Below are 17,186 nucleotides of genomic sequence, written 5' to 3'. Positions count from 1 at the left end.
TATTATTACTATAACTTATACTTTAAAATTTAATGTTGACTATCTTTGACTAAGGTTGACTTTTGAGCTGACTTTCAGTTGACTTTGACTTTTAGTTGACTTTTGTTGACTTTCTAATTAAGGAAACTTTCCTAAGTTAAAAACTTTCTAAATATAGAAACTTTCCTAAAATAGAAACTTTCCTAAAATAGAAACTTTCCAAAAATAGAATTTTTCCAGAAATGGAAACCTGCTAAAAATAGAAACTTTCTAAAAACAGAAAGTACGTGTTTTTACGTTGTCCTGATCATACCGAAACATACTGAATGTTGTTCTATGTTTACTTGCAACAAGTACTATAGCTATCATACTAAGACTTGACCTAAGTTAGTTATTTATATCGACCTGCTTTATTTATAGGTCGGCATTGTGATCATTCTTGATTACTTTATCGTTTGCTGTTCATGTTTCTGTGTTATTACTTCGTTTACGTTAAGGTGAGTTATAGTCCCGTTTTTCATACTATTTAAAGTATTTTTAGGATGTGATTACATGCATTTTGTTTTATGTTTAGACACAAGTGGCAATTAAATTTAAATTATTCATTATGAGTTGAACAAAAATATTCCCTAGTCTGGTAACTGTAGTCACTGGTTTCTACTGGTGAACACGAATCATATGGATAGATCTATAGGGCTTGACAGCTACATTTCGAGCTAGTCGCGCTAGAAATTTGTAATCGAAATGTATTAGTACTTCGTTATTATTTGAAGATACACCTGTTCAGTGTATATTGTGTTTGGTAAGGGTATGGAAATGCTTAAGTGGTTACTAGGTGACTCATGGATTAATGGAATAATAGTTTAATGTTTTCTAACATTTTAAATCTTGTGGTCTAAAGTTTATACGTTTATTTAAACCTATAATTCACTCAACATTTTTGTTGACAGTTTACTCGCATGTTTTCACTGGTACTTGATTATTTGGGCTTCCGCTGTGTTAGAGAGTCTGCATGCATTTTGGCAGATTTTGTTAAACATTAAACTTTGCATTCTCTTTTTGGTTTGTTAAACTATGGGTGTTGGTTGACATTGTTTTGGTCAACTTTAGATATTTTAATAAGTTAGGTTTGTTTAGAACTACTTATTTTGGTAAATTTCCTTTTTGGGAAACTATTTTGATTAAAGAATGCAATGTTGTTCAATAAATTCATTTAGAGTTCGATCAAGCTGTGGAACCAAGTGACGGAGCCATTAAGGGTACTTGACGGGCTATCACAGTTAGTATCAGAGCTGGTTTAATTCCATTTTTGAGGGGATTAATCGTAGAAGGGGTTCTCACAGTGTTACCTGTGACAAAGCATTGGCTCTTGCCCTTTGCGGTCCCTTTCTAAGGTTAGCCGGTTTGGTGGAGACGCATGCTGTAAAATCAGTATCTGAGGTACGCTCAGTGGTCACCCTATTCGCAGGAAAGGCACTGGGTGGGTTTCTACCTCAACTGTAATCCATTCACAGTTGGTATCAGAGCGTTGGTTGTAGGGAACTAGGCGGTCATAATGTGGTCAACCCTTGGTCTTTAGGGTGCATTAGAGTCTAGTCTACAGCCCGACCCTTCCTGTTATAGCATTATTATACATTTTTGTTCATATGAGAAATATTTATAGTTATTGCTTATATTGTTTCTCTATTGTATGTGGTATGTGGATTTTACTGTTTGCAGATGTCGGCTTCAAGCAACAGTTCTGTTCCTGCTCCCGTTTCCCTGTCTGTCGCTCATCATCGTGCTCGGCAGTCTCGCATGAATGACCCAGTTAACTACTACATGGCTACCATCACTCATATGACTAGGGCGTACACGCCCGAGATGCGCATTGATGCTCTAAGAGACTGCATGCGTGTTTTTCTGCATATGGAGACGATGGATGAGATTAGAGCTGATATGGATACGTTCGTTAGTTTCAAGAATGGGGTCGAGATCAAGATCCAAAAGCGTAACCGAGAGGTGGACGCTAAGTTTGAGGCTCTTGAGAGCGAGATGCGTGGTCTCAAGACAGAGTTGGAGGAGGTTAAGGGTAAGTTGAGGAAGTACGAGACTCCTGAGGAGCCTCATACCGGCCCAGCTTATCACACCCGCTCCAAGTAAATGTGATATGATGTTATCATGAGTGACGTCTTTATTTCATAGACTTATTGTCCTTTTATACATTCATTTTTGGGTGATGTACGGCGTATTGCTGAGGATTTTGTTATGGGATATTTAATTTATGTATGGATGGTTATTTCTTTTATAACATCTGTTTATCATTATCATGTTTTTATTCTGGTGTTGTGACTCTTGGCATGTTATATTATATGGTAATATAGTTCATGTATGTTAGATGCTGATAATGCTAAAAATGAACATATATTTCATAGCATTATCCCTCAAAAAAGACAAGATTTTAGTTGCAATTGTTATATTTACAAGTGATATTCGTTTAAATAATAAAAGGTGAAGACAAAAGACAGATTCGACGAATTGAAGACGCAAACGACCAAAAAGCTCAAAAGTATAAAGTACAATCAAAGTGGTTCAAATTATTGATGAGAAACGTCTCAAAATTATAAGAGTACAAGACGCTAAACGCAAAATACAAGATATTAAATTGTACGAAAGGACGTTCGAAAATCCGGAACCGGGACCAAAGTCAACTCTCAATACTCGACGCAACGGACTAAAAATTACAAGTCAACTATGCACATAAATATAATATAATATTTAAATAATTCTTAAAATTATTTATATATTATATATTATATTTAAAAACCGTCGGCAGAAGAAACAAGCTCATGTGAGCTGGAAAAGCAGGCCATGCGATCGCATGTCCTGGCAGTTATAAAGCCATGCGATCGCATGGTGAATAGTACCAGGCCACATTCCTATAAAAGCATGCTCTGGTCGACTGATATATCCTATCTCTCTATCTATCACTCGTATATATATATATATATATATATATATATATATATATATATATATATATATATATATATATATATATATTATAATTTTAATTTTAATTTTAAATTCTAATAATAAGGGTATGTTAGCGAATGTTGTAAGGGTGTAAGTCAAAATTCTGTCCGTGTAACGCTACGCTATTTTTAATCACTGTAAGTTATGGTTAATGTTATTTTTAAATTAATGTCTCGTAGCTAAGTTATTATAATGCTTATTTAAGACGAAGTAATCATGATGTTGGGCTAAAATATTAAAATTGGGTAACTGGGCTTTGGACCATAATTGGAGTTTGGATAAAAGAACGACACTTGTGGAAATTAGACTATGGGCTATTAATGGGTTTTATATTAACTAAACGATACCTCGTTAATTTAATATATAGACTTATAATTTAACGTATTTATATATAACCACATACGCTTGACTGGCTACGGTGGGCGGGATATCTATAAATACTAATAATTGTTCATTTTACCGGACACGGAACTGGATTAATAGTTAATAGACTTGTTGAAACAGGGGTGGATTACATTCAAGGGTAATTGGTGTAATTGTTAACAAATCCGTATGGACATATCGAATAATCCAGGACAAAGGACAATTAACCCATGGTAATAAACTAAAAATCAACACGTCAAACATCATGATTATGGAAGTTTAAATAAGCATAATTTATATATTTCATATTTAATTGCACTTTTAATTATCGCACTTTTATTTATTGTTATTTTATTTAATTGCACTTTTAATTATCGTACTCTTTAATTATCGCAATTTTATTTTATCGCACTTTTATCGCAATTTCATTATCGTTATTTACTTTACGCTTTAAATTAAGTTATATTTATTTTTAATATTTTACATTAGGTTTTAACTGCAACTAAAGTTTTAAAAATCGACAAACCGGTCATTAAACGGTAAAAACCCCTTTTTATAATATTACTTGTATATTTTTGTATTTTTACAAATATAGTTTTTAAAAATATAGCGTTAAGCTTGTTTAAAAGATCCCTGTGGAACGAACCGGATTTACTAAAAACTACACTACTGTACTATTAGGTACACTGCCTATAAGTGTTGTAGCAAGGTTTAGGTATATCCATTCTATAAATAAATAAATATCTTGTGTAAAATTGTATCGTATTTAATAGTATTTTCTTGTAAAAATATAACTATTTTATACACCACCTCGCACACATCAGATGCTATGTATGATGTATGATTTTTATCATAAGTATGTATGCATGTGGTGGTTATTTTTATAACTATCATAACTATCATGGTATTACTCATAGTGTTCATTGACTATTGTTATAATGGTTAATCTTTCTGCGTTCGATCTATTCCTTTATAACACTGGTATTATTCTTAGTACTAACGGTTGTGTTATTCTGTTTTGAAGATCATGTCATCCCGTGAGTCCAATGAAGCTCGCATGCAACGTTTAATTTCTGAAGGGATAGCAGCTGCTATGGCAGTTAACGTTAATGCTAATGTTAATGCCAATGCCAACAATCAGGTGGGATGCTCCCACAAGACTTTTATGGCCAGTCTCCCACAGGAGTTCAGTGGCACCGAAGGACCCATTGGACTTACCCGATGGTTTGAGAAAATAGAATCTATCTTTCGGGTTAGCCGAGTCTGCGAAGAGGACAAGGTCAGTTTAGCCAGCTGCACTCTCAAGGACGGTGCATTAACTTGGTGGAACAATTTGGTGTATATTTTGGGTAATGATGCTGCTTTTGTCTTGACTTGGAACGCCTTTAATGAGAGGATGATCACCCATTATCATCCTCGGGTGAACTTGAAAAGTTAGAGACTAAACTTAAGAACTTAAAGATGAAGGGCACCGATATCAATGCCTATGATCAAAGGTTCTTCGAATTAAAGTTGTTGTGTCCAAATGCTTATCCTGATGAGGATTGCAAGATTGAAGCTTATATTGATGAGTTATTTGAGCAGATTGAGACTGGGATTGAGTCTAGTGAGCCCCAGACTATTGAAGCTGCCATCTCTATGGCATATAAGCTAAATGATAAGATTCTGAGGAGGGGAAAGAAATCTGCGTAATATGCTAGTGATGAAGTTGGTAAAAAGTCTGATGATGGAAAAAGGAAGTGGGATAACTCCCGTAACCAGAACCAATGTCAGCAAAAGAAGCAAAATACTTCTGGTTCGGGTAATCGTGGTCAGCGTGTGTGTTCGAGATGTTATAAGGCTTACGATGGTTATTGTTCGGTTACTTGTAAAAGGTGTTCCAAGCAGGGACACATTGCTAAAGATTGTAAGGTGATCATGCCGGATACTGCTCCTCCTGCTGCAAGTAGTGGTAATAATGGTGGTAATGGTAATGGGAAGTCAAAAAAAGGTGGTGGTACTCAGAAAGTTTGTTATGAATGTGGTAAGCCTGGGCATTTTCGTGATACATGCCCTAATAAGAAGACTACTGAGAACGCAAGTGGAAGGGCGTTCAATATTAATTCCAGGGATGCTATGGAAGATCCAAAACTTGTTACTGGTACGTTCTTGGTCAACGATTTATCGGTTTATGTACTATTTAATTTAGGGACTGATTTAAGTTTTGTGTCAAGTAAATTTAGTCCAAAAATAAAAACACCGTTAACTCCTTTAAACAGAACTTATCTTGTAGAGGTAGCTAATGGTAAGGTGCTTACTGCTAAGAGTGTGTACGGTAAGTGTAACATTAATCTGGCTGGTAGAGATTTTGAGGTAGATTTAATACCAATTGATCTAGGAAGTTTTGACGTTGTTATCGGTATAGATTGGTTATCTGCGAATCGTGCTGAAATCGTGTGTTATGAGAAAGCTATTCGTATTACTAGTGTGGTTGGAGAGCCACTGATGGTTTTTGGGGATAATAAATGAAATGTCCCGTTCATATCGATTATAAATGTTCCATATTAATTGATTTCGTTGCGAGATTTTGACCTCTATATGAGACGTTTTTCAAAGACTGCATTCGTTTTTAAAACAAACCATAACCTTTATTTTATCGACAAGGTTAAAAAGACACCATCTAGATTATCCAAAAATGATAATCTAAAAATATCACACTTACACACTACCAATACATATTGGTTTACAATATTAATATGTTACAACAAAATAAATCTCGAATGCAGTTTTAAACAATATTATACAAGCATGCTGACACCAAATCTTGTCCACATATTAGCATGCAATAGCGGAAGCTCTTAATAATCACCTGAGAATAAACATGCTTTAAACGTCAACAAAAATGTTGGTGAGTTATAGGTTTAACCTATATATTTATCAAATTGTAATAATAGACCACAAGATTTCATATTTCAATATACATCCCATACATAGAGATAAAAATCATTCATATGGTGAACACCTGGTAACCGACATTAACAAGATGCATATAAGAATATCCCCTATCATTCCAAGAAATCCATCGGACATGATAAAACAACATCGAAGTACTAAAGCATCCGCAACCATGGATGGGGTTCGTTAGGCCCAATAGATCTATCTTTAGGAGTCGCGTCAATTAGTAGATCGGTTTACTAATTCTTAGGTTACCAAACAAAAAGGGGCATATTCGGCTTCGATCATTCACCCATATAATGTAGTTTCATTTACTTGTGTCTATTTCGTAAAACATTTATAAAACTGCATGTATTCTCATCCCAAAATATTAGATTTTAAAAGTGGGACTATAACTCACTTTCACAGATTTTTACTTCATCGGGAAGTAAGACTTGGCCACTGGTCGATTCACGAACCTATAACAAATATGTACATATATATCAAAGTATGTTCAAAATATATTTACAACATTTTTAATACGTTTATGTTTTAAGTTTATTAAGTCAGCTGTCCTCGTTAGTAACCTACAACTAGTTGTCCACAATTAGATGTACAGAAATAAATAGATATATATTATCTTGAATCAATCCACAACCCAGTGTATACACGTCTCAGGCTAGATCACAACTCAAAGTATATATATTTTTGGAATCAACCTCAACCCTGTATAGCTAACTCAAACATTACTGCATATAGAGTGTCTATGGTTGTTCCAAATTATATATACATGGGTCGATATGATATGTCAAAACCTTTGCATACGTGTCTATGGTATCCCAAGATTACATAATATATTAGAATATATGTATAATACAATATAAGTTAGCTAGGAGGTGATTTGTATAGAATTGTTACAATATTTTTCGTAGCTAAAACAATCAAAAAAATATCCAATCTTGTTTTACCCATAACTTCTTCGTTTTAAATCCGTTTTGAGTGAATAAAATTGATATGGTTTCATATTGAACTCTATTTTATGAATATAAATAGAAAAAGTATAGGTTTATAGTCGGAAATATAAGTTACAAGTCGTTTTTGTAAGAGGTATTCATTTCAGTCGAAAGAACGACGTCATGATGACCATTTTGAAAAAACACACTTCCACTTTGAGTTTAACCATGATTTTTGGATATAGTTTCATGTTCATAAGAAAAACCATTTTCCCAGAAGAATAACTTTTAAATCAAAGTTTATCATAGTTTTTAATTATCAAACCCAAAACAGCCCGCGGTGTTACTACGACGGCGTATATCCGGTTTTACGGTGTTTTTTCGTGTTTTCAGATTTTAAATCATTAAGTTAGAATATCATATAGATATAGAACATGTGTTTAGTTGATTTTAAAATTCAATATAGAAGGATTTTGTTTGCGAACAAGTTTAGAATTAACTAAACTATGTTCTAGTGATTACAAGTTTAAACCTTCTAATAAGGTAGTTTTATATATATGAATCGAATAATGTTATGAATATCATTACTACCTCAAGTTTAGTAGGTAAACCTACTTGAAATGATGAAAAAATAACTTGAGCTTCAAAGGATCTTTGGATGGCTTGAAAGTTCTTGAAGCAGAATCATGACACGAAAACAAGTTCAAGTAAGATTTCTACTCGAAATAAGATTGTTATAGTTATAGAAATTGAATCAAAGTTTGAATATGAGTATTACCTTGTATTAAAAAGATATCTTACAGTAAATAAGAAAGATTTCTTGAGGTTGGATGATCACTTTACAAGATTGGAAGTAAGCTAGCAAACTTGGAAGTATTCTTGATTTTATGAAACTACAACTTATAGAATTTATGAAGAACACTTAGAACTTGAAGATAGAACTTGAGAGAGATCAATTAGATGAAGAAAATTGAAGAATGAAAGTGTTTGTAGGTGTTTTTGGTCGTTGGTATATGGATTAGATATAAAGGATGTGTAATTTTATTTACATGTAAAGAAGTCATGAATGATTACTAATGTTTTTGTAATTTTATGAGATATTTCATGCTAGTTGCCAAATGATGGTTCCCACATGTGTTAGGTGACTCACATGGGCTGCTAAGAGCTGATCATTGGAGTGTATATACCAATAGTACATACATCTAAAAATTGTGTATTGTACGAGTACGAATACGGGTTCATACGAGTAGAATTGTTGATGAAACTGAACGAGGATGTAATTGTAAGCATTTTTGTTAAGTAGAAGTATTTTGATAAGTGTCTTGAAGTCTTTCAAAAGTGTATGAATAAATATTAAAACACTACATGTATATACATTTTAACTGAGTCGTTAAATCATCGTTAGTCGTTACATGTAAATGTTGTTTTGAAACCTTTAGGTTAACGATCTTGTTAAATGTTGTTAACCCATTGTTTATTATATCTAAAGAGATGTTAAATTATTACATTATCATGATATTATGATATATTAATATATCTTAGTATGATATATATACAGTTAAATGTTGTTACAACGATAATCATTACATATATGTCTCGTTTCGAAATCATTAAGTTAGTAGTCTTGTTTTTTACATATGTAGTTCATTGTTAATACACTTAATGACATGTTTATTTATCATTTATCATGATTAAACATAGTGTATCAATATCTTAATATGATTCATATGTATTTAATAAGACGTTGTTATAACGATAATCGTTATATATATCGTTTCGAGTTTCTTAATTCAATAAACTCAATTTTATGTATATAACTCATTGTTAAAATAATCATATATATGTCATCATATAGTTTTTACAAGTTTTAACGTTCGTGAAACACCGGTCAACTTGGGTGGTCAATTGTCTACATGAAACTCATTTCAAATAATCAAGTCTTAACAAGTTTGATTGCTTAACATGTTGGAAACATTTAATCATGCAAATATAGTTTTCAATTAATATATAATCATGGAAAAGTTTGGGTCACTACAGTACCTACCCGTTAAATAAATTTTGTCCCGAAATTTTAAGCTGTTGAAGGTGTTGACGCATCTTCTGGAAATAGGTGAGGGTATTTCAGCTTCATCTGATCTTCACGCTCCCAGGTGAATTCGGGTCCTCTACGAGCATTCCATTAAACCTTAACAATTGGTATCTTGTTTTGCTTAAGTCTTTTAACCTCACTATCCATTATTTTGACGGGTTCTTCAATGAATTTTAGTTTTTCATTAATTGTAATCTCGTCTAATGGAATGGTGAGATCTTCTTTAGCAAAACATTTCTTCAAATTCGAGACATGAAAAGTATTATGTACCCCGGCGAGTTGTTGCGTTAAGTCAAGTCGGTAAGCTACTGGTCCGACACGATCTATAATCTTGAATGGTCCAATGTACCTTGGATTTAGTTTTCCCCGTTTACCAAATCGAACACCGCCTTTTCAAGGTGAAACCTTAAGCATGACCATCTCTCCAATCTCAAATTCTATATCTTTTCTTTTAATGTTCGCATAGCTCTTTTGTCGACTTTGGGCAGTTTTCAATCGTTGTTGAATTTGGATGATCTTCTCGGTAGTTTCTTGAATTATCTCCGGACCCGTAATCTGTCTATCCCCCACTTCACTCTAACAAATCAGAGACCTGCACTTTCTACCATACAGTGCTTCAAACAGTACCATCTCAATACTCGAATGGTAACTGTTGTTGTAGGAAAATTCTCTAACGGTAGGTGTCGATCCCAACAGTTTTCGAAATTGATAACACAAGCTCGTAGCATGTCTTCAAGGGTCTGTATCGTCCTTTCACTTTGCCCATCAGTTTGTGGATGATAAGTAGTACTCATGTCTAGACGAGTCCCCAATGCTTGTTGCAATGTCTGCCAAAATCTTGAAACAAATCTGCCATCCCTATCTGAGATAATAGAGACTGGTATTCCATGTCAGGAGACAAATTCCTTCAAGTATAATCGTGCCAACTTCTCCATTTTATCATCTTCTCTCATTGGCAGAAAGTGTGTTGACTTGGTAAGACGATCGACTATTACCCAAATTGTATCATAACCACTTGCAGTCCTTGGCAATTTAGTAATGAAATCCATGGTAATGTTTTCCCATTTCCATTCCGGGATTTCAGGTTGTTGAAGTAGACCTGATGGTTTCTGATGTTCAGCTTTGACCTTAGAACACGTCAAACATTCTCCTACGTATTTAGCAATATCGGCTTTCATACCCGGCCACCAAAAGTGTTTCTTGAGATCTTTGTACATCTTCCCCGCTTCGGGATGTATTGAATATCTGGTTTTATGTGCTTCCTTAAGTACCTTTTCTCTCACATCTCCAAACTTTGGTACCCAAATTCTTTCAGCCCTATACCGGGTTTCGTCTTCCCAAATATTAAGATGTCTCTCCGATCCTTTGGGTATTTCATTCTTCAACTTTCCTTCTTTTACAACTCCCTGCTGCGCCTCCTTTATTTGAGTAGTAAGGTTAGTACGAATAATTATATTCATAGTTTTTACTCGAATGGGTTCTCTGTCCTTTCTGCTCAAGGAATCGGCTACCACATTGGCCTTCCCCAGGTGGTAACGAATCTCAAAATCGTAATCATTCAATAATTCAATCCACCTACGCTGCCTCATATTCAGTTGTTTCTGATTAAATATGTGTTGAAGACTTTTGTGGTCGGTATATATAATACTTTTGACCCCATATAAGTAGTGCCTCCAAGTCTTTAATGCAAAAACAACTACGCCTAATTCCAAATCATGCGTCGTATAATTTTGCTCGTGAATCTTCAATTGTCTAGACGCATAAGCAATTATCTTCGTTCGTTGCATTAATACACAACCGAGACCTTGCTTTAAGGCATCACAATATATCACAAAATCATCATTCCCTTCAGGTAATGACAATATAGGTGCCGTAGTTAACTTTTTCTTCAATAATTGAAACGCCTTCTCTTGTTCATCCTTCCATTCAAATTTCTTCCCTTTATGCGTTAATACAGTCAAGGGTTTTGCTATTTTGGAAAAATCTTGGATGAATCTCCTGTAATAACCAGCCAGTCCTAAAAATTGGCGTATATGCTTCGGAGTTTTCGGGATTTCCCACTTTTCAACGATTTCAATCTTTGCCGGATCCACTTGAATACCTTCTTTGTTCACTATGTGACAGAGGAATTGAACTTCTTCCAACCAAAATGCACACTTTGAAAACTTAGCATACAGTTTTTCTTTCCTCAACAACTCTAGCACTTTTCTCAAATGTTCTTCGTGCTCTTGATCATTCTTTGAGTAAATAAGTATGTCATCGATGAAAACAATGACAAACTTGTCAAGATATGGCCCACACACTTGGTTCATGAGGTCCATGAACACAGCTGGTGCGTTAGTCAACCCAAACGGCATAACCATAAACTCGTAATGACCGTAACGCGTCCTGAAAGCAGTCTTCGGAATATCATCCTCTTTCACCCGCATTTGATGATACCCGGAACGTAAATCGATCTTCGAATAAATCGACGAGCCTTGTAGTTGATCAAATAAGTCGTCGATTCTCGGTAGTGGGTAACGATTCTTGATGGTAAGTTTGTTCAACTCTCGGTAGTCGATACACAACCTGAATGTACCATCCTTCTTTTTGACAAACAAAACAGGAGCTCCCCATGGTGATGTACTTGGTCGTATAAAACCACGCTCTAAAAGTTCTTGTAATTGGCTTTGGAGTTCCTTCATTTCGCTGGATGCAAGTCTGTATGGAGCACGAGCTATTGGTGCAGATCCTGGTACGAGATCTATTTGAAATTCAACAGATCGGTGTGGAGGTAGTCCCGGTAATTCTTTCAGAAATACATCGGGAAATTCTTTTGCGACGGGAACATCATTGATGTTCTTTTCTTCGGTTTGTACTTTCTCGACATGTGCTAGAACAGCATAGCAACCTTTTCTTATTAGTTTTTGCGCCTTTAAATTACTAATAAGATTTAGCTTCGCATTGCTCTTTTCTCCGTACACCATTAAGGGATTTTCTTTTTCTCGTACAATACGAATAGCATTTTTGTAACATACGATTTCTGCTCTCTCCTTTTTCAACCAATCCATACCGATTATCACATCAAAACTCCCTAACTCTACTAGTATCAAATCAATCTTAAATGTTTCGCTAACCAAATTAATTTCTCGATTCCGACATATATTATCTGCTGTAATTAATTTACCGTTTGCTAATTCGAGTAAAAATTTGTTATCCAAAGGCGTCAGTGGACAACTTAGTTTAGCACAAAAATCTCTACTCATATAGCTTCTATCCGCACCCGAATCAAATAAAACATAAGCAGATTTATTGTCAATAAAAAACGTACCCGTAACAAGCTTCGGTCTTCCTGCGCTTCTGTCGTATTAATATTGAAAACTCTTCAGCAGCCCTGCCCACTAGTATTCCCCTGATTTGGGCAATTTCTACTAATGTGGCCCGGTTTTCCACATGCAAAGCAAACTATGCTGGCATTATCTGTTCCGACATTATTTGTTCTTTTAATTCTGTTAAACTTTGGTCCGTAGGCCTCACACTTTGCCGCACTATGACCATTTCTTCTACACCTAGTGCAAAATGTCGTGCAGAACCCCTGGTGATTCTCTTCACACCTTTGGCATGACTGTTTTTGGTTTTTGTTGCCATTGTTGTTATTGAGATTGTTGTTGGGATTATTATTGTTGCTATTGTTGTTGTTGTTATTATTGTTGGGACGGTTATTGTAGTTGTTGTTAGGACGTTTGTTGAAGTTGTTGTTGCAATTGATGTTGCAGTTGTTGGGATAGTTATTGCGATTGTGGTTGTGATTGTTGTTGTTGTTGTATTGGTGGCTCTTGTCATTGGTTTCTTCCCACTTTCTCTTGACTTGTTTAATGTTAGCCTCTTCAGTCGTCTGTTCTTTAATCCTTCCTTCGATCTGGTTCACTAATTTGTGAGCCATTCGACTTGCCTTTTGTATGGAGGCAGGCTCGTATGAACTCACATCTTCTTGAATCCTTTCCAGTAACCCTTTTACAAATGCGTCGATCTTTTCTTCTTCGTCTTCGAATGTTCTGGGGCACAATAGGCACAATTCAATGAATCGTCATTCGTACGTGGTGATATCAAAACCTTGCATTCGTAATCCTTTAAGCTCTACCTTGAGCTTGTTGACCTCGTTTCTGGGACGATACTGCTCGTTCATCAATTGCTTGAATGCTGACCACGGTAGTGCGTAAGCAGCATCTTGTCCTACCTGCTCGAGATAGGTATTCCACCATGTTAGCGCCATACATGTGAAGGTATGCGTAGCGTACTTTACTTTGTCTTCTTCAGTACATTTACTTATGGCAAACACCGATTCAACCTTCTCGGTCCACCGTTTCAATCCAATCGGACTCTCGGTTCCATCAAATTCCAAAGGTTTGCAGACAGTAAATTCTTTGTAGGAGCATCCTACACGATTTCTTGTGGAATTAGTTCCACTGCAAGATCCAGAGTTATGGTTATTTTGCATCGCAGCCTGTACTACGGCTATGTTTGCTGCAAGGAAAACACGAAAGTCTTCCTCGCTCATGTTCAAATTCTGACGAGTCGACGGTGCCATTTCCTTCAAAAATAGCCCAAAAGAATTAAGTTAATCATATAGAATTTTAAGAGTAGTCAATAATATTTCGTAGCATAGTATAAACTTATTTATAAAAGCTTTTTCTTCATATTAGCATTTTATAGTTTTTAATTCGGGTACTACCTACCCGTTAAGTTCATACTTAGTAGCTAATATACAATTCAACTACTACAATTCCATATGAAAAACTGATTATAATAATATATCACATACAAATATTCTTCAAACTTACAACTTCGCTATATTACATATAACATGAAATATAGTACACTTTGATACAGGACAGTTTTGAAGATAAATCTAGTTAATACGCAAGTTGTTCAGCAAAGGAAATAAAGACACGTAATTCATAAGTCCAGAAACAAGTCATGCATTCTGGTTTTACTAAGACGACTTCCCATCCTTGGTCTTGTGGAAAATATCCGTTATGACCATTGGCTAGGCAGCATGTTGTAATGTCGTCAAAAGGACGAGGGTTTCGTAATGTCCAACAGCCCCGTAATAATCTAAAAACCTTATTTCTCACCCCAACTACTGAATCCGTCACTTGTGGGAAGGTTTTATTTAAAAGCTGCAATTCAATGTTCTTTTTCTCACTTTGGTAAGAAGCGAACATCACTAACCCGTAAGCATAACATGCTTCTTTATGTTGCATGTTAGAAGCTCTTTCTAATTCACGAAATCCTATGTTGGGATATGTTGAGTCAAAATAGGTTCTTAACCCGTAGCATAAAATTGCATTTGAGTTCCCTGCATTTAACGCTTTAAAGAAAACACGGCGTAACTTACGGTCTCCCCAATGTGATATACCCCACCTATCAAAGGAAGGCCTTTTATAAACTAAGGCATTTCTGGAAAGTCTTTCAAATGTTTGACAAGTTAATTTCACCATAACTAAATGTGCTAATGAATTCTGACCGACTCTAGACAAGATTTCCTCAATCATATCCTCTGGTAGGTCTTCTAAAATATTCGGTTGTCTACCCTTAACATCCATTTTGTTTTTATACTGTAAAATAGACAAGGATTAGATTCGTAAAAGATAAAACAAATAATACAAACAATTTTTACATAGAACATAAAAGTACAAGCACACTACAATACATATAATACACAACATAATTACAAACCTCTAATCTGAATCACTGGTTTCTTCTTCTTCGGACTTGGTTCGTTTTTCTAATTTTCTAGGGATATATGGTGTTCCTCTAATATGAGCCGTTGTTTTCCACAATGGTTTAGAAAAACCTGGTGGTTTAGAGGTTCCCGGGTTATTGTTACATTTTAGGAAATACGGATGTTGCCGATACATATAAAGTTCATCGGGGTTGGAATCGGGTTTCTCTATTTTTATACCTTTTTCCTTATTATTTTCTTTCGCTTTATTAAATTGGGCCGTGGTAATTTCTATAACATCATCGGAATCCTCATCGGGATCCGATTCATCGAAAAATTGGTAATCTTCCCAATATTTTGCTTCCTCAGCGGAAACACCATTGACCATTATTAACTTTGGTCCGTTGGTTGAGAATTTTCTTTTATTTAATCGAATTACTGTAGGTAACAATATTTCTTCCTCCGGAACCTCTTCTTCTTCCGATTCCTCCTCTTCCGGTTCCTCTTCGGGAATTTGTGAATCTTCTCAAAATATATTCGACACTTCATTATTATTAGGTGAATCAATGGGATTTGTACTAGAGATAGACATCTATCACACAATATCAAACACGTTAAGAGATTAATATATCACATAATATTTACATGTTAATAATATATAGTTTCCAACAAAAAAAAATGTTAAGCAATCGTTTTTGAAGAAAAACACGGTCGAAGTCCATACTCACTAATGCATCCTAACAAACTCGATAAGACACACTAATGCAAATTTCTGGTTCTCTAAGACCAACGCTCTGGTACCAACTGAAATGTCCCATTCATATCGATTATAAACGTTTCATATTAATTAATTTCGTTGCGTGGTTTTGACCTCTATATGAGACTTTTTCAAAGACTGCATTCATTTTTAAAACAAACCATAACCTTTATTTTATCGACAAGGTTAAAAAGACACCATCTAGATTATCCAGAAATGATAATCTAAAAATATCACACTTACACACTACCAATACATATTGGTTTACAATATTAATATGTTACAACAAAATAAATCTCGAATGCAGTTTTAAACAATATTATACAAGCATGCTGACACCAAATCTTGTCCACATATTAGCATGCAACAGCGGAAGCTCTTAATAATCACCTGAGAATAAACATGCTTTAAACGTCAACAAAAATGTTGGTGAGTTATAGGTTTAACCTATATATTTATCAAATTGTAATAATAGACCACAAGATTTCATATTTCAATATACATCCCATACATAGAGATAAAAATCATTCATATGGTGAACACCTGATAACCGACATTAACAAGATGCATATAAGAATATCCCCTATCATTCCGGGAAATCCATCGGACATGATAAAACAACATCGAAGTACTAAAGCATCCGCAACCATGGATGGGGTTCGTTAGGCCTAATAGATCTATCTTTAGGATTCGCGTCAATTAGTAGATCGGTTTACTAATTCTTAGGTTACCAAGCAAAAAGGGGCATATTCAGCTTCGATCATTCACCCATATAATGTAGTTTCATTTACTTGTGTCTATTTCGTAAAACATTTATAAAACTGCATGTATTTTCATCCCAAAATATTAGATTTTAAAAGTGGGACTATATCTCACTTTCACATATTTTTACTTCATCGGGAAGTAAGACTTGGCCACTGGTCGATTCACAAACCTATAACAAATATGTACATATATATCAAAGTATGTTCAAAATATATTTACAATATTTTTAATACGTTTATGTTTTAAGTTTATTAAGTCACCTATCCTCGTTAGTAACCTACAACTAGTTGTCCACAATTAGATGTACAGAAATAAATCGATATATATTATCTAGAATCAATCCATGACCCAGTGTATACACGTCTCAGGCTAGATCACAACTCAAAGTATATATATTTTTGGAATCAACCTCAACCCTGTATAGCTAACTCAAACATTACTTCATATAGACTGTCTATAGTTGTTCCAACTAATATATATACATGGGTCAATATGATATGTCAAAACATTTGCATACGTGTCTATGGTATCCCAAGATTACATAATATATTAGAATACATGTATAATACAATATAAGTTAGCTAGGATATGATTTGTATAGAATTGTTACAATATTTCCCGTAGCTAAAACAATCAAAAAAATATCCA

At 34.7% G+C, this 17,186-nt stretch overlaps 1 protein-coding gene across 1 annotated transcript in view; it reads left to right on the top strand.

Annotated features, from left to right (window-relative positions):
• The first annotated feature begins 4,384 nt into the window (after positions 1 to 4,384).
• LOC139849504 (uncharacterized) overlaps positions 4,385 to 17,186 on the top strand; it is a 32,977-nt gene continuing 20,175 nt past the window's right edge. Inside the window, exons 1-3 of the mRNA XM_071839155.1 lie at positions 4,385 to 4,636; positions 4,753 to 5,045; positions 5,232 to 5,765. Coding sequence (XP_071695256.1) covers positions 4,385 to 4,636; positions 4,753 to 5,045; positions 5,232 to 5,765 — 1,079 coding nt within the window. The remainder of the gene's footprint in view (positions 4,637 to 4,752; positions 5,046 to 5,231; positions 5,766 to 17,186) is intronic.

The sequence above is a fragment of the Rutidosis leptorrhynchoides genome, chromosome 5 (genome assembly GCF_046630445.1).
Source record: "Rutidosis leptorrhynchoides isolate AG116_Rl617_1_P2 chromosome 5, CSIRO_AGI_Rlap_v1, whole genome shotgun sequence".
Classification (NCBI taxonomy): domain Eukaryota; kingdom Viridiplantae; phylum Streptophyta; class Magnoliopsida; order Asterales; family Asteraceae; genus Rutidosis; species Rutidosis leptorrhynchoides.
The sequence above is the reverse complement of the archived record's forward strand: the minus strand, read 5'-3'. Positions and strand labels throughout refer to the sequence as shown.